Source organism: Rhincodon typus, chromosome 3, assembly GCF_021869965.1.
Source record: "Rhincodon typus isolate 14 chromosome 3, sRhiTyp1.1, whole genome shotgun sequence".
Taxonomy (NCBI): domain Eukaryota; kingdom Metazoa; phylum Chordata; class Chondrichthyes; order Orectolobiformes; family Rhincodontidae; genus Rhincodon; species Rhincodon typus.
Genome location: NC_063334.1, coordinates 12,856,693 through 12,881,432, shown reverse-complemented (window position 1 = coordinate 12,881,432; position 24,740 = coordinate 12,856,693). Strand labels below are relative to the sequence as shown.

Below are 24,740 nucleotides of genomic sequence, written 5' to 3'. Positions count from 1 at the left end.
ATATTTTTGAGAGCTTTTTTTTCTTGCAAATAACCTCCAAATTGACAGGTGCAGATCTCAAAACTCTGCCATTTGGGGTATTTACCTCCACTTCTGAAAGCCTAAAGTTTCAGCCAGATCCAAGTTTTGTCCTAGAAAGAGCAACCAGCTGAAAATTTACCACCCCTTGCCACCTCAAGTTTCATGAAGTACTTTCAAGCTTTTAAAATCCAGGGAATGCAACCAGCTTGTACAAATCTTTTACTCAGAAAGCAAAAAGATTTAGACAGGAAGTCTTGACAGACTGATGTTTTGGCTTTGCCAAAAAAATCATTTGACCACACCTGGAGCACTAAGATTTGTGCACCACACAAAAGATACTAGCAATGGAGTAAATAGTGTAGTTTTAATCAGAATGATATCTAGACTTCAGCAAAATTGTTCGGTTACAATCCAGTTTGCTCCTGCAGTTAAAATTTTCTCCCCGCCACAAAAAGTACTAACATTAAACTATTTTATATTCCAATAGATCTACTGGTGGGTAGATCACATTGCTTATTTTCCCCAAAACATAGCTCATGCCCAGCTCAATATTTTGATAATGGCACCACAGCATAGGTACTTTGCACAGATCATGTAAATGGGAGCCAAACTCCCTTTGCTCAGTCTACCTCGTGCAGACACAAGGTGTTTTAAAATTGACATTACCACAATCTTCCTCATCACCACCATTATCACAGTCCTTTTCACCGTCACATCTCCAAGAGACAGGAATACATTGGGATGTTCCAGGTCCACAGCTTATTTCATGGATTTCACACATTTTCACATCTGAAAAATCAAAGTACCAGATCATAAGAATTTAGAAAATCAAAGAGGATACATTTTAAAAAGCAAAAAACCACAGCTAAAGCCAAAACTTCTGGTGCAGATTTTTTTTTTTTTTTTTAATTTAAAAAAGTCCCACCATCTACAAAGTCAACTTTTTGGTAGAGACCCAGCAAGATTAGATACAGCACTGCTGGTTACATTTCTACAGATACGGATTGAATTGTTATAGTAAACAGATAAACTTCCAATTAAAAAAACTGCAGATGCTGGAAAAATTCTAGAAGGAAAAAATCAGAGCTCAGTAGTTGTCACTGGACCTAGAACAATAACTGCTTTCCCTCCACAGATGCTGCCAGACCTACTGAGATTTTCCAGCAGCTCAATTTGCAAATACTGGAAGGAATGGAACCCCATTCAACACAGCTCAATCTGATGCAGCTTAGGTGACCTAAATATTGAATTTAAAGTTTTCAACTACTCATCCGAAAGCTCTGTAGTATCTCACCTGCTATAGTAATATTACATAGGTGTTCCAAATTCTGCACTGCTCGTGCAGATAAATTAAGGTTGAGTGTAAATGCTTAAGGAAAGAAAATTTGAAAAACTAGAAGAGCTACAAGCAGTACAACATATTCCCATTAGAGGCATGTTTTAGTATGTGATGCATGTGCACCATTCCATCCAGAAAGTGGATACTTACGACATATTTCAGGGCTTTCATCAGATCCATATTTACAGTCAGCATTACCATCACATAACCACCGGCCAGGTATGCATTTCCCACTTGGGCACATAAAATCTGATGGCTTACAGGTCACATTACCTAGTAATTATAAACCAAAGTCTTAAAACAGTTTACAGAATACAAGTGCTACTGAAGTATCTGGTCTACCTGAAGCAAGTGACAAACAGATCAAGCAGGCAAGTTGACAGAAATTTCTCTGCTAGATAAATTTTCTTTGCCACCCATGGTAAAACTAAGGATATTGACCATAAAAAATCCTACCATCAGGTTGAAGTTAATGCCAAATACTTCAACCAAGACAAATTCAGATCTCCCAAGCACAAGTAGGAGCAAACTGAAGACCTGTGTAAAGTATGTTCAAAAATTTCTTGCTGAGCTTCAACATTTAAATTTATTCTATTAACTGTCTTTGGATTGTGAACATGATTTTGGATAAGATGAGTACTGACTAGGTTTCAGAATTAGCCAATATTTCCATTTACCACAAGCTATTTACACCATGGTCACTTATCTGCCAGGCCTCAAGATAATTAGCTGTTTTATTTCTTACTTAAAAAGAAGGGCACTTAAATTCCATAAAACCCCATATATACCTGTTTTACAATACCACCCATCCTCTAACATCATTCCAAGTGGACATATACAGGTAGATCTCCTGGAAGAGCTGCTAATTTGAGGAGCAGGCACACACATGTATTCACAACCTCTATTCTTAGTAGGTATATCACACCAGTTCCTTCCTGCAGATGAAAAATTCAAAAAAGGTATAGAACAATGTTAATCAATATGGACTACAAACTCAAATGAATACCCCTAAGAGGATACAACTGAACCAGATGATGGGTTCAGCAATGATAGCTATTATTACTGATGAACTTTACATTCTGGACTCAACTGAAGCTTGAAGTTTAAGCAGCTACTGCAGAAAGATTTCAACCCATGCTCTGAAAGTATTAGTCTGGGTCTGGATTGCTTGTCAAGTCACATTACGACTATGCCACAAGTTTTGGGTCCCCTTTTAAGAGGGAATCATTACACTGGAGGCAAGTTCATTCACATAATCCCCAACATAGGGCAATGGTCTTCAGCAAAGGTTAATAGGTTGGGACTCTACTGACTGGAGTAGAGAGAGGTAGTGATCTCATTGAAACAAAAAGGATTCTCAATGTGCTGGACAGGGTAAAGGCTGAGATGTCGTCCCATGTGGAGAAAGCAGTCTGGGACCAGAGGGTATATAGTCTCAATAAAAAGGGGTGTCAATTTAAGACCAAGTAGTAATTTCTTCAAGGGGTTTAAGTGTCTGAAACTCTCCAGAGCTGTGACGGTGTGTGTATATTTGAGGCAGAGATTCTTGGCTGGAGGACAGAGCCAAGAGTTGTGGAGAATGCCGATATGGTGTGCGAGATCAGAGTGATCCTGTTGAATAGTGGAGCAGGCTTGGGGCTGAAATGGCCTGCTCCTGCTTATGGCCTTCTTTCCTGCCGGCAGGAAAGTAAGGAGTTTCATAACTTTGCAGTACTAACATTATGAAGCCATTTCCAACTGAATTACATTGGAGAGATACTGGAGCATTCACTCCACAAATTCTGAAGTAGCACTCAAACCAATAGGCAAATACCAACGTCTATTCTTCCTACCCCACGATGGATTTATTCTTGGGGAAACTGGTTAAGCTTGACAAAATTAATGTCAACAGAAGAGCCAAAATATCCAGGATATTAGGGAATGACAACTGCTATTAAAATAGCTTTCACCCAAAACTCATTTTGGCTGTATAAGACAGCCAAAGCTTACCCGAGGGCTGCATCAACTCATGATAAATAATGACATCTTTAGGTCCATTCAGATTAGAAACCAAAGTTACAAGATTTTCTCCAGTGAACTTGTTGGCTTCGTGAATAGCTTCGTTTTCCTCATCAATCCAGAAGACACTATCCTGGAACAGAAATCATTTCCACTCATTAAACTAAATTTGTCCCTGGGTGACTCTTCTCTCCCCTCCAGCACTATACCAAGTTAATGGGCAATAGGGGCAAAGCTGAATCCCTTCTGCAGTTGGTTTTTTTTTTTTTAAAAAAACATTTAAGATCATGATCTTCAAAAGCATGATGAACTGGAGCATCAGCAGAATCCCACAAAAACTGACAAGAGTCGTATGTACAGATAATAGGGAATAATGGCTGAGAGACATGTGGCATCCAACTGAACACGGTGTGGAACTGAAACAAGGAGGAACTGCAGATGTCAGTTAATCTGAAACTAAAGAGACAGGGTCAAAATATTTTGAAATAGGATATTACTTCTTGTGGGTTTCTAAGTGTCAAGCAACTGCTGTGCTTTTGTGCATATCCCAGGTAAAAATGAAATCCTTCACTACTGCTGCATTCTAATTACAACACCTTATTTTTGGATCTAAGTAAACGTGTTGTGCTTCATGTTATGGCATTACTTTTCTGGATAGGAGACCACAAAAGGTAGAGATTCAACCAACAGGCATACTAGTTACTCAAGTTCAAAATTAAAAGACAACTGAGGCAGCATGTTGTGTTTAAAAATACTTGTACTTTTAAACACTTCATCTCACCTGAAATATGGAAACTGCAGACGAATGAGCAAGGAATTCTTTGGACTGCAGCACTACCCTTCTATCTTGACCATTGAGATCAATACTTGACAACATGTGCAGCTTTGAATCAATCCAATAGAGGCGACTTTTCACTAGATCTGAAGGCAAGCAAAATAAAATCTGTTCAAGTTTTGATATAGAAGGGACTGAAAAAGATGTATCAGGAGGAGTTATTACTAACCAAGTGCAATTCCATTTGGCTGCTGAATCCCTCCACTAACTAGGAGCTGTCGACCCATACCATTCATTCCTGATTTTTCTATTTTGGCTGGGTCACCACAGTCTGACCAGTAAACAAATCTTAAAAAAGAGACAAAAAAGTTAGAAGAAACAGAACCATATATTGGGGTTTAACATTGTTGTTTATGTACAACAATCTGCTTGCTAACAAAAAGCAATTCAAGTTTGATTGTAACACAATGAGTTAATACAAATATGTTATAGAATTATTTGGGCTAGACATCCATTTCTGGCTGAATATGAACATTCCCCAGTGGACTTAATTCTTCATGGAATGTGGGTATTGCGAGTTAGACCATTTATGGCCCCTTCCTAATTTCCTTCAAAGTTGTGAACCATACACAATGGAGGTGAAGGGAGTTCGGGATTTTGACCCAGGTGACTAAAGAATAGTAGTTTAGTTCCATTTGATGCACAAAAATTCTTTGCACGAGCCAGTTTAGGAGGATGTAAACAACCTCAAAAGCCCAACTTTATGAGAGACAAAGAGATAGGTGGAGGGACAGTGTTGAAGCAGGTAGGCTGCAGAAGGATGGACAGGCTAGGAGAGAATTGAAGAGTAGTGCCAGATGGCATACTAAGTATAAAGAAAGCGTTTAGGCACTTGATAGGAAAATAGAGGCTCTCTATTCTCAAAACTCTTAAAGTGTTGACATGCAGGAAGGCAAAGTGTAATGTATTCTAGCCCATTGAAGGCTAACAAGCACAGAAAACACATACTGTTGAGGCTGTACAAGGCTCCAGTACAACTAGATTGGAATACTGAGTAGTTTTGGGCACTGTATCTAAAGAGGAAGGATAAGCTGGCTTTGGAAGGGATCAGAGCAGGTTTACAAGAATGATCCCAGGGACAAGGAATGGTTGAATACTCTGGGTCTGTACTTGCAGCATGGGAATTTAGTGCAACAGAATGCTAAGGGGCCTGGATGTGGAGATGTTTCTGCTAGTGGACAGACTAGGGCCTGAAAAGGCACAGCCTCAGGTGAAGAGGCAACCCTTTAGAAGGGAAAGGGGAATTTCTTCTGCCAGAGGCTGGTTAATCTGGGAAATTTATTGCCATTTGGAGCCTAAGTCATTGAATATGTTTAAGACAGATAGTTCTTGATGAGTAATGTGGACACAGGGGTTATAGGGAGAAAACAGGAGAATGGGAGTCGAGGAACACATCAGCCATGACCCAAAGAGGAAAAAAAAAAAAGTAGAGCAGACTCAAGTGGGCTGAATAGCCTAATTCTGTTCCTATACCTCATAGGAATTACATTAAAACATACCCAACTCAACTACTGGCTTATGGAAGCTGGTGTCTTGAAAGTCAATATAGATTCTCCATGTTTGTTATACCCAACTGTACCACTTCCCATTCCAATTCTTCAGTTTCACAGCAATGTAGCCAGCTTCTTTATGCTTACATGAAGTTTGAATGTCTACTTCAAACATTGAACTAGTTTGATAGATTAGCATTTACCATGATTACCATAAAAATTGTGCCTTTTGTACCAAATTTTTGACACCAGTGCCAACAAGCAAGTCAGAATTAAAGTTAAATACTGTACCCAGATAGTGGATCAACTTCTATAGAAGCTGGCTCTTTTAGGTCTGTGTTAAACAGAACAGTTCTTTTGGTTCCATCAAGCATTGCGATAGATATAGTTTTAGTACCACGATCAGTCCAGTAGATGTGTTTGTAAATCCAGTCAACAGCAATTCCCACAGGGATGTCTAGATCTCCAACCACCACAGATTTACCAGCTTGGTCTTTCCATTTATTAATGGACATACTAAACAGGATGATAAGTGATTATTTACCTTTGTGTCATTTCATTTTACACAATAGCAAAATGAAACTAAGATTTTGATAATAAAAGCTTGCCAATATAAAAACCTCAAACAGCTTATGGCAAGGAACTGGTATTTGCAATGTTACCATAGAATCCAAAAATCAATCTTCAGAGCACCAATTATTAATTGCTGCAGCAAATTAAAACAAGCCTTTTAAAATCCAGAACTGTTTTTAACTCAAATACTCCAAGTTTTAAATTCTTGTGCAGTACTTTACCTGAAAATTGCCTGGTGACCCACATCAGCCCAGTAAATTCTTTGTTCAGCGACATCAGCATCCAATGCTACAGCATTTCTCAACTGCACAGCTACTGGAGTGTATTCATGATGATGCAGTCCTAGTTTCCGAATGTCATGCCGGTTAGTGAAGATCAAATATGGTTCTTCCCCTATGGACATTAAGAAACAGGTTAAAAGAGGCAAAACACTAATGCAACATATTTAGAAATAGTCAACAATGGTAGATCCTAAAGACAAAATGTGAACAAAAAAAAGAAGTGTTATACAACAAAATCAGGCCTTGAACAAAAAGCAGCTGAATAGGGTTTCAGCTGAAATACTGCTTACAGAGTCTGGGAGCCACATTTCAAGTAGGATGTGTTGGACACCGTGCACAAGCATTTTACAAATGGTTCCAGGGAGGAGTAATATTAGTTGATAGGTTGAAACTGAGACTGTTAGAGAAGTTCTGATTGCAGAAAAGAAAAAAAAAAAGCCAGTCTGGGTTGGTGGGTTGCTGGCAGGGGGACCTGCAACCTCAAAAAAAAAGGAAGGGTCAGTAACCAGAGGGCACAGGAAAAAAAGGACATAAGCTTTCAAAGACTGAGTCATTAGGGAATGGAATGTACTGTGCGCTGGGGGATGGAGGCAGGTTTAAAAAGAAAACACCAAGGCATTAGAGCACATTGGATTTTAAGAAGTGCATAAGGCTAGGTAAAGTGGAAACTTTTTTGTAGGTGATACTGGCTCTTCAAATGAGCACTCAAGACAAGGGCCCAAATGGCCCCCTTTGACACTATCACTTACTCTATTCTGTTAAGTGTATGAGATAGCAGAGAGCAAGTGAGCAATTTGATTTAGTATTGTTAAGGAACACAGGAAAAGGAGGTGGTGTGATCTCCACTAGGAGCAGCAATCTTAAAAGAATGAGAACAGAACTAAGAAACCAAGTTAACCTATTCTTGCTCAAATTCTAGTGTCCCATGTTTCAATAACTACCAACTGCACAGAAGTTATGAATTTATATTAGAGAAAGGAGGCCAATGTCTCTAGATCACAAATCATTAACAAGGTACCTCAGAAATGACAGTTTACACATTTTCACATTGAATCTGTGTTCACTTAGCTGGGTACAGGGTGAAGTTTGCAGATGCCAAGGATAAAGCTTTAAAAAACGGCAGAAATTTGGGTTGGTCAAAGTAACTCCTAGCATCAAGAGAGTTGCGATATTTTAAAGTTCAAGTAGGTAAGTGATACTTGCCAACTGCCTTGCAAACCCCATTAGCTGGATCCATATGATATCCTTGGTGACATTCACACTTGTAGCTACCTTCCAAATTGATGCAAATTTGACTGCAGGCTTCAGGAGTTTGACATTCATCAACATCTGGACAAAAAAGTTTAAATCAGTTTTGCTTCAATATTTGAAGGTGACCCATTTTACATCAGCTAGTTTTTGGAAATTACCTATGCAAGTCCTGGCTGACAGATGAAAGCCTGCAGGGCATCCACATTTGTAACCAATAATAAGATCGGTGCAGTTGTGAGAGCAGCCCCCATTATTCAGTAAACATTCATTCACATCTAAAAAAAGAAATCCAGACATCAACTTCTCAGCTTCCCAGTACAACCTTAATCCATGTTACATTGGCTAAAGTTTAAGGATTTTGACTATTATAACAAGAAAATCCAAGTTCCAGTGTTCTAGGGAGGTACAGCTTGCTTAATTAGGCAATTAAAGTCATATTTTAATTCAGATCTTAAGAATCAAAAGCACAAATAGGTTTATAGAAGAGCATCCACATGCAATTTAAGCAACCCAGGGACAGCATTATACACTGGCCTTTTCTTCAAAAGAAGCTCAGGTTGGTTAAAATAGCATTGCCAAAAACATACATCTGAGAAACTTCAATCCAAGTCAAGGACAGGTATACATGTACAGCTTTAATTACTCAACTTTGATTTCCCATACTGAATCTGAAAATTAGAATTTCAGGGATTAACACTGGTCAATAAAAAATGTAGAATGGTGTCACAGCAGGACCAGCCATACCCAAAAAAAATTAGATATGTCAACCTAATGTTATAAATACACACTGCTTGTGCTGTTGATGCACATGTACACTCAGCAGACTAAGTGACCACATGAAGAACCAATCAAAATCTAACACTGCAGTCCAGTCACAGATGGTGGTAGACAATTAAGATACTAAAGCAGGAGGAGAATCCAAAAGTTATTCATCCATAAAGATGGGGCAGCCCAGCACAGTGCAAAAAACTAAAGCATTTGCAACAATTTTCACCAGCTAAAAAGATAAATGGATGACTCAAATACCATCAAAAGCAGTCTTCAGCAAAAATTTGCTTCACTCCAGTGATTGAAAAAGGGGTGATGACACTGGATATGCAAAGACTGAGCCCAGTCAGTATTCTGGCAATAGTACATTGATGTGCTCCAGTACCTGCTATAGACCTAGCTGAACTGTTCCACTACAGATACACTGTGGTCAGCTTTCTGCAGCAGCTGATGCCAAGGCATTTCTGGTAAACAAAAATCAGGACAAGCCTAACTTGAGATTAATATTCCATAAAAGCTAGAAGAACTTCAGATGCCATGATCTGCAACAAAAAACAGAAGGTGCTGGAAAAGCTCAGCAGGTCTGACAGCATCTGGGAAGAAAAATCAGAGTTAAAGTGTTTCAGGTCCAGTGACCTTTCCTCAGGGCCTGAAATATTAACTGACTTTTCTTCAGATGCTGCCAAACCTGCTGAGATTACTGACGAGAGGGTAGACTGGGGGAGCAAGAGGGACAGCAGGTTCAAGAATGGACAAGAGAATCATTCTAGGAGGCACCATATCCAAGTCAGATGAAGTAATAAATGCCCAAAGAGTAGTAAAACATGGACAATATCCAGGTTTGAGCTGACAAATGTTCATCCTCATGGTGAACTAGGAATAGGTAATGCCTTCATGCCATGAAGGATTTAAAGTGGGGCTTCTTTGAAAAAAGGGGGTTTTTAAAATAAAATTTCATACTGAAGGACTTTCACTGCTTGCTTATTCAAGTCTCAATAATGCAAACCCAGGAGTAGTCTTAGGAGGTTGTAATTTTAACTTGAAAAGGTTTAAATTACTACTTCAGCACCTGAATGCTTCATTTGCATGCTAAATATTTCAGACAAGGCATTTAGCTACTGAAGATAGTTATCAGTTAAATTTCCAAGCCACTTCATTTGCTCAAACTTTTTGGGCAAACACAAACCCTTTCCCTTTGACTTGTTCTAGTTGAAAACAAGAAATTCGTAGACAGGAAAGTGCAACAAGTGTGCTTGCAAAAATCAAGCAGGTGCATCTGCAGCATCAGCCTACTTCTGAGCAGAGTCAAAAGACACTAGTACAGCAGACAATTCTGAACTAGTCAACAATTCCAAAAATAAACCCAATTTGGTACCCAGCAGGTTTGCTCAAGGAACAAATAGCCAAGCTGTTTGGGGAGGTTCAAGCCTTGATTAGTGCCAATATGATCTGTGCATGATATCCTATAGCATTACTTTCACAAGCAGAGGAATTCCCCCAGAGTACTGGCTAACTGTTCACCAAATAAGTATTTTAAACAGATTCTGGTCATTACTTCTTGTAGTGTGTAAACTGACTACCACATTTTAGTCATTTACACACCTTGATTGTAAACCATTTACTAAAGTTCAAAATTTGTACAGATACAAGACTTAGACTTAGAACCAAGGAAGGCAGCTGATGTAAACAATAGTTAACTCAAATTAGTAATTAATGATCACCAAACCTGAATTCTAAAAAAGGTGAATTCAGGACTATATACCAGTTAAACACTTACTGCATCCTTTAATGGGTTCATCACTCCAGTCCTTGCAGTCTTGATGTTGGTTACACACTAAAGATATGTTTATACATTCACCACTTTGGCATTTGAAGTCATTGGGTCCTGTACATTCTAATGCTTAGAGAAGAGGAAAAAAAACAGTAAGAGATCTGAAACCTAAAATTTTGATTTTGATAAAACAACAATGCTATAAACCTACCACTCTCACAATTGACCTCATCACTTCCATCAGTACAGTCCCAAACTCCATCACACTTTATGTTTCCAGGAAGACAAGTTCCATCACATTGGAAAGTATCTGGCTTACATATTAGAGGAGCTAAAAAACCAAAATAGAAACAATGTAGTGTTTATTTGTACCGAAATATTTTCCAATATAAATATTGATTTGCCCAAGTTTGTTACTTCAATGCATTGGAGTGAATTACCAAACTATACTTGAGTGAGATTCATTCTGAAGTTTTCAGAAGCTATTCTGACCTAGATGATATCAATTGAAGATGCACCCCCCCCATATGCACAAGGAACTTTCAAAATGCATGGAGCCTAAAAAGAGATAGGAGGGGTCCTTGAATACTTTTCTTCAGTATTCACAACTGAGGGACCTAGTTGTAGAGGACAGTGTGAAACAGGCTGTTAGGCTAGAGGAGGTCAATGTTAGTAAGGAACATGTACTAGGAATTGAGGAACTTGAAGATAGACAAGTCCCCTGGGCCTGATGGGATTTATCCAAGGATTTTACAGGAAGTAAGGGAAGAGATTGTAGGGCCTTTGGCAATGATCTTTTGTCCTCACTATCCATGGGTATAGTGCCAGAAGATTGGAGGGGCGGAATGACATTCCTTGTTAAAGGAAATAGGGATAACCCCAGAAATTACATCAGTGGTGGGCAAATTATTGGAAAGGGCTCCGAGAGATAGGATTTATGATCACTTGGAAAGGCACAGTTTGATTTGATAGTCAGCATGGATTTGTGCAGGCTAGATCATGCCTCACAAATCTTATTGAATTCTTTGAAGAGGTGACCAAACACGTGGATGAAGGTAGAACAGTGGATGTGGTATACATGGATTGAAGTAGGGCATTTGATAAGGTTCCTCATGGTAGGCTCATGCAGAAAGTAAGTAAGGAGGCATGGGATCAGGGGAAAATGTGGCAGACTGGATTCAGAATTGACTGACCCTTAGAAGACAAAGGGTGTTAGTGGATGGAAAATATTCAACATGGTGCTCAGTTATGAGTGGTGTACTACAAGGATCTGTTCTGGGTCCTCTATTTGGGATTTTTGTAAGTGATTTGGATGTAGAGTGGAAGGGTGGATTAGTAAATTCGCAGATGATACGAAGGTGGGTCAAGTTGTGGACAGTGCGGAGGGCTGTTCTAGGTTACAAAGGGACATTGATAGGATGCAGAGCTGGGCTGAGAAGTGGCAGATGGAGTTAACCCTAACAAGAGAGAGAGGTGATACATTTTGAAAAAGAAACTTGAAAGCAGAATACAGGGTTAACAGAAAGATTCTTGGCAGTGTGGAGCAGTGGGATCTTGAGGTTCATGTCCACAGTTCCCTGAAAGTTGCCACCCAGGAGGATAGAGTTGTTAAGGCATGTGGTGTGTTAGCTTTCATTAATAGAGGGATTGAGTTCAAGAGCTGTGAAGTTATGCTCCAGCTATACAAAAGCCTGGTTTGGCCACATCTGGAGTATTGTGTCACCTTGTTATGGGAAAGATGTGGATGTGTTGGAAAAAAGGTGCAGAGGAGATTTACCAGGAATGTTGCCTGGAATGGACGGAAGGTCTTACAAGGAAAGGTTGGGTGCGCTAGGGCTTTTTTCTTTTGAATGAAGAATGTGAGGTGACTTGATAGAGGTGTACAGAGTGATCAAAAAAGGTATAGATAGATAGAGTGGACAGCCAGAGACTTTTTCCTAGGGTGGAGGTAGCTATTACAAGGGGGCATAGTTTTAGTGACTGGAGGTAGATTCTTTACTCAGTGGTCAGGGTGTAGAATGCATTGGAGGAGAGGGTAATGGAGTTGGCCTCATTAGGGGCATTTAAGTGGCTATTAGCTAGGTATATGGATATAGTACAAGGTGGGGGGGGTTAGATAGACCTCAAGATTAGGGTAAAAGTTTGGCACAACATTGTGGGCCAAAGGGCCTGTACTGTGCTGTTCTATGTTCTACAACTCATTTGACAAGCTGTACTTGCAGAATTACTTCTAATACAAATGGGCTATATCCTAAGGCCTGATGCAATATTAACATTTAAAGGATTTAAAATTTTTGTAAAGCACTTCCACTTTTTTTGTTTAAACAAAAAAGTCTCAGATTGGAGAATCAAACATTGATCTACAGAAACCTGTTTTCTTTGCCATACTGGGCCTCAAGTTAAATGCCATATGATTTGGCAGAGCTGAGGATGTTGATGCATACCTTTAAGCTCTCCAGTTAGGCAAGAAATGAGCCAATTAACAGCCCAATCATGTGACAGTACTGGAAAAACTCAAGTTTAGGCTCCTACACTATACAGGTGCTTCATCCAAGACAGATATTGGAAGTGCTGTATACATGGTGCCAAGTTCCAACTGGTAAGGTGAATCTGTGCCATTATTCAAGTATAATTGAATATAGAGCTGTCAGGATCAATGCGCATCTTAAGCAAAAAATTCAGTTGAGTTGAGGCAGAGGAAATGCCCAATGCAACAATGTTTGCAAGGATTTGTATTTCTAAACCTGGTCAGTCAATGGGATAAAATTAGACATGGAAAATTTAGTTGTACGAGAGAAACTAATGCATTATACATTGATATGAGCTAGATTTAGTTTAGATAAAATTCATTGAAACTTCAACAGTTGTTGATAGGAAAAATGCTTCATTCTAATAAATCTAAATTAACCAACTCATTTACCATGGCATTGGAAAAAGCCAGAGCCAAAAATCAGCAAAAACTGACCAGATCATAAAAGATGATAGTACCATGTAAACTTGTGAAAGAGGGAAGCATGTTGGTGACTCTGCGGGGGAAATGGCTTGACCACAAAAAAGTGGAAGAACAAGAAAGTTAGTTCAAGTTGCAACCCCCTTCAGTTAGTAATTATCTACAATTTTTCATGGTGGCTGGAGATGGGTTACATTTTTCCACAGAAAGGTGGTCACAACTGGCCAAAAAACCATGAAGCATAAAGCTAATAACTTACGACAATTAATTTCATCACTTCCATCTTTACAGTCGGTATCACCATCACAAAACCATCTACTGTGAATGCATTCACCAGAATGGCACTGAATATCATCAGGGGAGCAAGTCACAGGGGGAAGAATGTTGTGCCTACAGCGGTCTGGAGATTCATCAGACTGGTCACCACAGTCAGCATGGCCATCACACACCCAATCCAAGGGAATACACTTGGAATTATTGCAATGAAACTCATGTGGGTGACAGATAGCTGGAGCACAGTTTCTTTCGTCACTTCCATCACTGCAGTCATCTTCCCCATTGCAGACAAAGGCTCTGGAAACACATCTACCACTGGAGCAAGTAAACTCTCCTGGACTGCAAGTAAGGTTACCTAGGAGGGGGAAGAGGAAAAAAGTGCATTAAACTGACTTAAAAACATTGGGTATCCTAATAGACCAAAATTTGGATATTGTAACACATTGGACCCAAGATTCCTTACAAGGACTGTTAAGTTTAGCTAGTAGTTTGTACACAAGCTATCCGAATTCCAATTCTTAAATCATAGCATCTCCTCTTCCATACAATCTACAAAACAATTCCTGGCTTTCCTCAACCTAGGTGATGACAGTACCAATTGTTTGATAACCTGCAGGACCAGTGAGTGAACAGGAGGAGAACAAGAAGAGAGATGCTCAGTGTGCAAACATCAAGCTCAAAGCTTGTGTGGCTGACAGCTCATTTCACTGCCTGAAGTTATGCGTGATCATTTTTGGAATGGGAAGAAGTTTGTCTGTTAGAGCAAGGGACATGGGAAGAAGAAATTGTTTCCATGCTGCCATCCCAGAGTGGCATTTGGAACAAACTAGCCCTGGATCCAGGGTAAGGTCATTTCAGCTGTTTCCTCAAGATGGAGAGCACTGGTTAATTGGCAGCAAAATCTGCAGAGGCAGCCAAATATTCTGCACACCAGTGATGATGCACTAAACAAGTTCCCTGCAGTTTAACAGGGAACCAAACCCAGACTGCCAGATCCTGCACCAGGTAGTGGGTCAGTAGGTGAGCAGCACTGGTTAGAAAGAGGTGGTGGCAAGCTAGTACTTGGAGTATTGTCTTGACTTGCCCTTGGGCACAATGTGAAACTGAGGGTCAGTGAATTTTTCCCTAGTGAAAGTATGGAGTCAGTCAAGGATATCAGAGTTAGGAAAGGAGGATTGAGATCACAAGTTAGGTGTTGAAGTAAATTAGTTGCTGAGACGGCAAGTGTAGATTTCAGCCGAAACATTTCCGAGAGAGGGAGATTAGGTTTATTCCAATTTAATTTTAAAGAAACCTTTTCAAACAGATCTACTCTAGACAATGCACATGTATAGCCTTGAATTCTCTTTCCCCACCCCCCCCATTGTGTTGCAGTATTCACTCACTCAGTGTGGATACAAATTTAAAATCTGTCATGTTGAGTTTGACCTACCACAATTTGCTTCATCACTGCCAGTACTACAATCCTTTTCTCCATCACATTGCCAGTTTGCAGGAATACACTGAGAGGAGCCAGGGCCACAGCTAATTTCATTCATGTGACAGATATTCATGTCTAAAAGAATAATATTAAGACCAATTTTAAAGAACAGTTACCATAACTTCAGAAAAACCAATAGGCACACCAATACAAAAGATTGGCCCTATGGTGGGGCAATGAGTATACAATATGCATTTTTAGGACAGGTTTATCAGAATGCGATTGGTATGTCATTCAAGGAAAAAGCAGCACGTGGAGAAATCATGTAACTTTGAAGTGGAACGGAAATTGTACCAAACAGCAGTGAACCAGTGTAACTGGTGCTTTGTTGACAAAACAGGCGATAGTAAATCAATGTTTTAGAATGCTGAGCATGTTCTGTTTGTTTCCATCAACTTCATAATGGCAGGGAAATTGGCCAGTGTGCAAGTGCAGCCAGCTTCTTGCTTTTTTTAAAAAAGCAAGCTAGAGGTACATTTTTAAATAGCAAAATCATTTTTGCATCCATCTTTCCACCTATTATTGAAATAAGACAGTTAATTTTAATTCAGTTGAGATTTATTAGCTATGATTTAAGGATAACCCTACAGATTAAAAAGTTAAGATTTCACTGTAATACAGATGCCACCAGTTATTTCTACTTTCAATTGTGTACTGGTAAATTGAAACTATGGACAATCTATAAGCACTTTTGAAAAAGTATTGAAAAAGGAACAGCTAACATTAGCCATGAAAGCAATTTAAAAAAGTGACATCTAAAAAGGAAGCTAAATTTGCTAAGAAGTTTGTATAAATCAAGATTGAAGCAGACCAGTGTGTAAAATTTAAAGTCAGATGCAGTGAATTGAAAACAATTGAGAAAACCAGTATGTGGATGGGGGGGGGTGAATTGTCAGTCTTTTTCCAAGGTAGGAGTCCAAAACTGGAGGGCATATACTTAAGGTAAAAAAAGGGGAAGATTTAAAAAGGGACCTAAAAAGCTTTTTTTTTTTTTTTTAAAAAGGAAAAGGAAAAGAAAATGCAGAGGGTGGTGCGTGTACGGAATGAACAGAGAGAGAGAGAGAGAGAGAGGTGGAGACTGGTACAATTGCAACATTTAAAATGCATCTGAATGGGTGCATGAAAAGAAAGGGCTTAGAGGGATATGGGCCAAATACTGGCAAGTGTACTAAATTAATTTAGGATATCTGATTGGCATGGATGATTTGGACCAAATGGTCTGTTTCTATGCTGTACAGCTGACTCTAAATTCAAAGATGTATTAAATCTAATTAGTATGCAGAGGTCCTTAGAGATTTTTGCTTCATCTTTAGCTGAAGTTCCGTAAGACTGGAACATGGCTAATTGTTCCATTGTTTAAAAGAGATAGCAAAGACAAGCCAGAGAGCCTGACAGTGGTATGCATGTTATTGGAGGATAACAAGGGACGGGATCAACGAACAAGGATCAACCAAGATTTGATTAGGTATAATCAATATGGATGTGTGCATGGAAAGTCTGTCAGACAAATCTTGGAGTTTCAGGAGGTCACCAAGAGGATAGATGAGGGTAGGGCAGTGCATGTTGTTTATGGACTTAAGCCTTTGACAAGGTCCCACCTGGCAGGCTAGTCAATTGTTAGGTCACGTGATCCAGGGAGAGCTAATTGGATTTAAAATTGGCTTGATGTTAGGATGCGGGGGCGATGGTTGAATGTTATTTCTTGGACTGGAGGCCTGTGACTAGTGGTGTGCCACAGGGATTGGTCCTGGGACCTTGTTATTTTCAATGATCTGGATGTGAATGTACAAGGCATGATTACCAAGTTTGCAGATGACATGCAATTAGGAGGTACTGTTGATAGCTAGGAACACAAGTGAAAAGTTTGAGGGATCTTGATCAGATGGGGAAAGTGGGCTGAGGATTGCCAAATGCAATTCAATACAGATAAGCGCAAGGTGTTGCACTTTGGAAAGTCAAACCAAGGTAGGACTTGTGCAGTAAAATGGGAAGGCCCTGAGGAGTGCAAGAGTACAGTACTAGTTTGCTGAAAGCAAAAACACCACAGGTGGACAGGGTGGTGAAGGCATATAGCATGCTGGCATTGATCAGTCAAGGCCTTGAGTTATGTTATAGTTGCCTGAGATGTTGGTGAGGCTGCACCTGGAATATTGTGTACAGGTTTAGCTACCCTATTGTAGGAAAGGCTGTCAAACTGGAAAGTGCGCATAGATTTGAGAATGTTGCCAGGCCTAGTAGGCCTGAGTTATGGACGTTGGCCAGGATAGGACTTTCTTCCCCCCACCTTGGAATGTAGGAGACAGGTGACATCACTGAGGTGTGCAAGTCATGAGGGGCATAGATAATGAAAGAGGTCTTTTTCCCCCCCAGGGAATTGAAAGCTAGAGGACATAAGTTTAAAGGTGAGGTGGGGGAGGTGGGAGGTTTAATGAAGACCTGAGGGGCAACTTCATGCAGGGAGTTGTGTATGTATGGAATGGGCTGCCAGAGAAAGTAGTGAGGCAAGTACGTAGATGGGAAGGGTTTAGAAGGATATGGACAAAATGCAGTCAATTGGAGCTAGCTGAGTTAGCACCATGGACCAGTTTGGGCTGAAGGACCTGTTTCTATGCTTATTACTCTAGTGTTTGACCTTCACAACTGAAGGTGTCAACATCCAAGTGGTGCAGGAATCACAATGCACAATTAAGTGCAAGATACTTACAGCAAATGTCAGAGGCTTCGTCAGATCCATCTTCACAATCGGCAACACCATCACACTGCCATTTACTGGGCACACATTGTCCATCATGACAGATGAAATCTGACACTCGACAGGTAGTATTACCACCTGGGAAGAGGAAACCATCTGTTCAGATGAGCTACAGTGGTGTACTGCTGATTTGAGATGTACAGCCAAGTCAAAAAACCTTAAAAACTGAACCTTCCAATGCTCCCCCACTTCCTTGGTCTTGCCTCTTAAAGCACACTGCCCTCAAACTCAGGACTTGCTATCAATGGTGTGATTTTGCAAGTGTCTTGTTTGAAATTTGTTAAACCAGTTTTAGTATTGGTAGATTGTCAAAAGGTAAAATGCTGGATTTTAATGATCAACTGAATACACAAAAAGCAGGTCAATATAGAGTCACAAGTGGAAGGGTTGAGTTTATAAAATAGCAGATCAGCTTACTTAGCTGGAGAAATTGTAAAGAGGGATAATTACCTAAGCCAGAAGCCCAGAGCGGATGCTGACTGAAATAAAAGGCATGAGGGTTAATCCCGGTTTGTTGCCTAGTTTGAAACTATTGGTAGAAATTTACAGTAGGCTCATCTATAAAGCAATTTAGATAGGTGGGACAGAAAACAGACAGGTTGTGTCAGGTCAAGGAGGCAGGGATGAGAGGGAGGGTTGGTCTTGGGAATGAGGCCAAGGGGGTGGGGAGATGTTGAAACTGGTACAGTCCATGTTGAGACCATTGGGTTGCAGGCTCCCAAGGCTGAATAGGAGGTGCTGCTCCTCCAATTTCCAGGTAGTGTCATAAGACACTGGAGGCAGCCCAGGATGGACATGTCATTCGGAGTTTGGGGGTGGGGGCATTAAGTGGGTCAACTGGGACTGTGGGACACAGGTTGGTAGATTTTGAGACAGATTAAAAACAGGCTGTGGTTGGGAGGTCAGCAGTAGTAATGAGGTTGTGAATAGTTTGAGAACACTCCCCATTATCTCCACTACCCTGGCACCTTTCCCTGCAACAGCAGGAAGTGCTACATGTCCTCCCTCACCTCCATTCCAGGCACAAAGAAAACCTTCCACATTAGACTGTGGTTGGATGTGCAGGTCAACCCATGTGGTCTATTGCATCCTTTACTCTGATGTAGAGGAGGCCAGTGAGGCCAAGCAGAGGCTCAGAGACAGTTTTGTAGAGCATCTGCGCTATACATGACAGATGACAACAGCTTCTGGTCACAAGCCATTTTAACTCCCACTCCCTGGGTGGGAGTTCCTTCCTGGGCCTCCTCCAGTGTCACAATGACACCACCCACAAACTGGAGGAGCAACACCTCATTCTGCCTGAGCAGAAAACAAATTTTTCAAAGTCTCCCCATGCTGGCCTCATCCCATAACCAACCCACCCTCCTCTCCTCAACCCGACACAAGGTGTCCACCTTCACTCCACCCATCTGCTCCTCCCACCTCACTGACCAATCCCCACCACCTTACCTGTACTCATCTATCATCCAACCAACCTTCCCCAGCCCCTTTCCCCCTCCCCAGTTCTGAAGGGTCCTGACCCAAAACATCAGCTTTCCTACTCCTGATGCTGCCTGGCCTGTTGTGTTCATCCAGCTCCACACATGATGACTCCAGCATCTGCAGCTCTTGCTATCTCTGTACAGAGTGGAACTTAAAAAAGCCAATCACAAATCTAAATTTTTTTAACTTCAAGATTGTATGTAGGAGGTGGCCATTCAGCCTACTGAGACTGATCCAGTGAGCAGCTGATCTGAATCTGCAGCTTTTCTGCCTTTCTCCCCCAACTTTACAATGCCAGGCTGATTGAAAGTCTGACATTAATGTCAGCAACCCAACCTCTAGCCTTCTGTGGTGAGGAATTCCAGATTTATCATCCTCCAGAAATTCATTAGGTCTCAAGTGGGTGACCCTTTGATAAGTGTCCCCATGGCATTCAATTCTCCTGCAAGAGGGGAAAACCCTTCCCACATATCCCATCAATTCCCTCAAGAATCCTGCAAGTTCTAACAGATGAATCATCTTGTAGACTTGTTCACTGAGCGTTTGCAGATTATGCCACCTGCTAGGTAACAGTCAGTGCACCTCCAGTGAAGTGCTGGTGTTCTGTCCTGCTGGTTATTTATATGCCTCTATTTGCTGGGGTGGTTGGTATTACTTCTAGTTTTTTCCCTTCTCCAGTGGTTTGTATGATGTCCAGATCAATGTGTTTGTTAATGGTGTTCTGGCAGAATGCCAGGCCTCCAGGAATTCGCTGGTAGGTATGTTTGGCCTGTGTTATTACAGATGTATTGTCCCAGTTGAATTAGTGTCCTTTGTCCATGTGTATTGAGATCAGTGATAATTGAAGTGTCTCTTGGTGGTGAGTTGGTGTATCCTTAGTCAGTTTTCCTCCCCTTGGCCTAAGTAATGTTTCTCAGTCCTTGGACTGACTGCCAGTAAGTCTATTAAAAGAGAAGGGACCAAAGCTTTTCACAGTGTTCTGATTGGAGCCTCATTTAAAGAGGCTCCAAAGCCAAAGTTCCATCTGCCTTTATTACCCTCAACTTTGAGGCTAGCTTTGTTTTATGCACAATTCCCAAATCCCTGTAGCTTTCTGCAGCCTTCCACAATTTAAATAGTCAGCTCTGCTTCCTCCTGCCATAACATTTCCCCACATCATATTCCATTTGACTAGTTTTTGCTCACTTAGTCTGCAGAGGAATAAAGGACAGACCATCATCCTTAGCACTTCCCTTCCCACTATTCAGTGGGAATCTCACTTTCAATTCTAGCTTAAGTAATTTACTTCAAACAATATTTACCCAGTTCACACAGTCCATCTTTTAGTTTCATTCCAGATGGACATACACAGGTGTACTTTGGCAATTGACCAATCTGTGGACCAGGCAGGCAGAGGTATTTACAGCCTCCATTTTCCAGTTCCTCAGTGCACCAGTTTTTGCCTGTTGAGACCAAGACTTTCAATTTAGTAATTGGAACATTAATGGCCATAACATGAGGCTGGCTCAAAATTTTAGTCTATTAGATAGTTATTTTGCATTGGAATTAGACTAGCAACTAATTATACATTGACAATTAAAAACATGGCAGCTGTAGAAGACAAACATTAATGAACTAGAAGCAAACAAAAAGGAGAAACTCTGCCAAGTCTGGCAGCATCTGTTGATAAAAAGCAAAGTTGATGTTTTGGGTCCAGTGACCCTTCAGAACTGAAGGGTTTGAAAGGTCACTGGACTATTTTGGGTGATCTCTCCACAGATCCTGCTAGACCTGCTGAGCATCTCCAGCAATTTATTTTCAGACATCCAGCAAATGCAATGCTTTTAATATGCATTAGATTCAGTAGATACACAAGTTCTGAACAGCAAATACTGGACTAGTTTATAACTACAGCATTGACTAAACTTGATCTTGTTATTGATGATCTTATAGTTATACAGTGAGAAAGCAGCAAATACAGGGTCAATACTAAACTTAAAAATCAAAGAAAGCAATTTGATTAGATTCCCTACCAGCTGGTTGCATTAAATCATGATAAATGACGACATCATGAGGTTGAAGATTGGAAACTAAAGTCATGACATTTGCTCCTGTATACTTGTTGGCTCCAAAAATGGCTTCGTTTATTTCATCAGTCCAGAATACATGATCCTGAAACAAGTGATCAAAAGAATTTTTGGTGTATGAAAAGCTTTGATCTGTTCTATGTTTTGTAGATAGTTTTATTGCCTATTGCAATTATACAACAAATCAACATGGTTTACAGCAGTTAGACCAGATGCCACCAGTAGTGGAGATACAAAATCAAAGCAGGTGGGAGTACACACCTTTGCCCTGCTCAGGCAAGTCTTGCTTACGTGCCGGGAAATTTTAATTCACTTTTTCCAAGCCACTGTTGGGGAAAATTGATGGCTTTTCAAGCTCTGCTAACATCACTATCCCTTGTAGAGAACATGGCACCTACTGCTCAAGTGATTTTGTTAACCAAAACTCCTCAAAAATCACTGCTAAGCTATTGTTTATTCACCATCCAATTCCTTTCAGAGAATCAGGGGCCATGGGTTGGTGAAAGGGTTTCAGGATAGGTAAAGCCTTATGACCTTACCCTTCAGAAAACTAGTTTTCAAAAACAGGACTGATTCCCAAAAGGGCCTGTGACTATGATGCAGGCCAACATCTCCATCAGTGGAAAATATTGCTTGTGGGGTTGGGGAGGAATGCCTACTCCTGCAAGCTCTTGTACTTGAGTAAATCGTTGGGGAGTACTCAGGACATGATCGGGTTTCTAGGGTTTTAATACCATTTCTATCCCCTGCCTCTGGAGAGAGTCAGAGGCATGCCTAGAGTCTCATTTGTGCCAGTAGTATCGTAACAAATACCTTTACCCCAAAACATTGGGCTCAATGTTTTAGGAGCTATTTAAGATTCTTCCTGTAGAGGTGATTGAAGGAGCCAAAAAAAATAAAAGCAGATAAAAAGAAGTCATGGATGCTAAGTTTACTTTTGTGGAAATTGGATGCAAGACCTTGCTTTGTAGAATAGTTGTATGCAAAGGGAAAAAACCATGCAAAATGTTGTTTTGGCATTACTCTTCATAATGGCAGCTAAGGGTGAACTAAATAACTTAGCTACACAACATTTAACATTTAGCTGAAGAAAGTCAAATGTTTTAAAAAAAGAAATTAAGCTGTTGTCAGAGAGCAAGAGATGAGCAAATTATACTACAAATGGAGTTGTTGAGCAAGCTAAGCTCTGATCAATATATAATTGCATTGCTTTCCAAATGATCTGGACTGTGCTACAACCCCTCAATTGCAGAGGTACAGTCAAAGTCTAGGGGTGTGCTAGAAGCAAAGTATACAGTAGCTTTGAATCTTCCATCTTGGTTAAAAGAGTGACACTACCTCAAATAAGGTGACAGCAAAAGGACGGGCAAGGAATTCATGTGAATAAAGTACTGTTCTTCGGTCCTGTCCATTGACATCTACACTGGACAACGTGTGGAGTTTTGAGTCAACCCAATAGAGACGGCTTTTCACACGATCTGTGGATGAAATTTAAGATTAGCCAACTCATCGGGGAAAAACTGAAGTGGGAAAATATATAATCTTTACCAGCCAGCCCACTTACCAAGTGTAATGCCATTTGGTGACTGGATCTCACTGCTAACCAGAAGCTGCCTGTTGACACCATTCATGCCTGCTTTTTCTATCAAGGACGGCTCACCTACATCTGACCAGTAGATGAACCTTTGAACAACAAAGACCATTTAGTCAATTAGCACTCAATTTAGACTCAACAAATTTTAAGTTTTTACTGTATTCTGAGCAGCATACTAGTTATATGGGTTTAAAGCAAATTTAAAATTATGAACCCTTGGTTAAACAAACTTTGTGCAATCTAAATAAAATGGACAAGACTCCATCTTTAATTGATTCAAACCAGGAAGTGTTTCTTTGCCTGTTCATTCATTTTAAGACTACATAGATACTATTCATAGAGGCAGCTTATGCTTGCAACTAGTCTGGGGTTTATAAAATGTTCCCACAATTATGAATAGGAACACAGCAAGAACACTCCAGCTAGTGGGTTGGATGGCATTTTAAGTAGTAATGAGTAAAATATTGAAGTTGTTCTAACAACTTCATACAAGCCTCATTATGTTCTTTCCCTCATTAAAAGAATGCCTTCAAGGATTTTGCTCTCAAATAGCTTCGTAGGAAAGTTACTCTAGATCAACTCAAATCTAGAGGCATTTGATCACAAGACAAGGGAGCTGCACCTTTTCTAATGAAAACTAGAAGAGGTGAGGAAGGTGGCCAAAATGGAACTTCAAAGTAGAACTAGAGAACTGGCCTAATTCAAACACTAGTGCTATGGTGTTTAAATTTCATGCACATTACTAAAGTCAATTTTGGTGAGAAGGGTAGTGATCGTTGAGGTCCACAATCTGATAGCCTTTTGAAGCAGAACTAGTTGAGTTCTGTACAAGTCCAAAAGAGGTAATTACTCAGCATTTGTACTACACAGGATACAAGTTAATGTAAACTCTGCCTATTACTAGCATCAAGCAAAAAACTGCTTTAAAACAACAAAACAGATTGCTAGGAGAGCTCAGGTCTGGCAGCATCTGCTGAGGAAAAGAGCAGCATTTACATTTTTGGGTAAAACCCTTCCTCAGGAGGAAGGGCCATTCAATGTTAAGTGTTAACTTTCTCCTCCCCAGATGCTGCCAGACCTGCTGAGCTCTCCTAGCAATTTGTTTTTGTTTGATTTACAAAATCTGCAGTTCTTGGAGTTATTCAAGATGCTGCTTTCTGGGTAAACTTCAGTTGTTCAACCTCCACCATTGATCAGGCTCTGGAATGGAATGAGCTAATTGCAGCCAGAATTCCATATCCTGTTGCAGCATCTGAAAGCAATCCTACCTCAGTTTCCTGTCATTTCCAACAATGATTCACCCATCCAAAAACAAGATCCTTTGGATTTAATCACTGTCAAGTACATGCAGTTTCAATGAAAGAAGGTAAAAATTTAGAAAGGTACCCAGTTAATGGATCAACTGCCACAGAAGCTGGTTCCTTCAAGTCTGTGTCAAACAGAGTTCTCCTTGCAGTTCCATCAAACGTAGCCACAGAGATTGTTCTGGTACCCCGATCAGTCCAGTAAATATGCTTGTAGATCCAGTCTACAGCAATCCCCATAGGACTATCTACATCCTCAATAACTCTAGTGACACCAGTTTCACTTTTCTTTTCAGACATGAACGAACTAAGGAGAGGAAAGGAAGTTGTCAAACTCAAGTCAAAAAAGATTAAAACATACCCTCAGTTCACAAATCTTTGGTTGAACAAGTGATTAAAATGCAGAAATAAGATTTACAATTAAAGTGACTAGGCAGATTAACAAATACTATGCACTGGCAATTACTGAAATACATGCAGGGTAAAAGAAAATATTTCATGCTGTTAAA

The 24,740-nt window shown here is 40.3% G+C and overlaps 1 protein-coding gene across 4 annotated transcripts in view; it reads right to left on the bottom strand.

Moving 5' to 3' along the window:
• Nucleotides 1-24,740, bottom strand: part of LOC109917118 (low-density lipoprotein receptor-related protein 2-like) — a 99,279-nt gene that overhangs the window by 40,831 nt on the left and 33,708 nt on the right. For all 4 annotated transcript variants that reach the window (XM_048594569.1, XM_048594587.1, XM_048594576.1 and 1 more), the window contains exons 22-41: nucleotides 24,314-24,538; nucleotides 22,898-23,016; nucleotides 22,672-22,811; nucleotides 21,280-21,418; nucleotides 20,569-20,709; nucleotides 17,738-17,863; nucleotides 14,986-15,108; nucleotides 13,537-13,908; nucleotides 10,539-10,658; nucleotides 10,334-10,456; nucleotides 7,947-8,063; nucleotides 7,741-7,866; nucleotides 6,478-6,649; nucleotides 5,975-6,199; nucleotides 4,363-4,481; nucleotides 4,140-4,279; nucleotides 3,350-3,491; nucleotides 2,149-2,295; nucleotides 1,511-1,633; nucleotides 688-810 (exon numbers count right to left, since the gene is read on the bottom strand). In XM_048594569.1, the coding sequence (XP_048450526.1) occupies nucleotides 688-810; nucleotides 1,511-1,633; nucleotides 2,149-2,295; nucleotides 3,350-3,491; nucleotides 4,140-4,279; nucleotides 4,363-4,481; nucleotides 5,975-6,199; nucleotides 6,478-6,649; nucleotides 7,741-7,866; nucleotides 7,947-8,063; nucleotides 10,334-10,456; nucleotides 10,539-10,658; nucleotides 13,537-13,908; nucleotides 14,986-15,108; nucleotides 17,738-17,863; nucleotides 20,569-20,709; nucleotides 21,280-21,418; nucleotides 22,672-22,811; nucleotides 22,898-23,016; nucleotides 24,314-24,538 (3,062 nt within the window). The remainder of the gene's footprint in view (nucleotides 1-687; nucleotides 811-1,510; nucleotides 1,634-2,148; nucleotides 2,296-3,349; nucleotides 3,492-4,139; nucleotides 4,280-4,362; nucleotides 4,482-5,974; nucleotides 6,200-6,477; nucleotides 6,650-7,740; nucleotides 7,867-7,946; nucleotides 8,064-10,333; nucleotides 10,457-10,538; nucleotides 10,659-13,536; nucleotides 13,909-14,985; nucleotides 15,109-17,737; nucleotides 17,864-20,568; nucleotides 20,710-21,279; nucleotides 21,419-22,671; nucleotides 22,812-22,897; nucleotides 23,017-24,313; nucleotides 24,539-24,740) is intronic.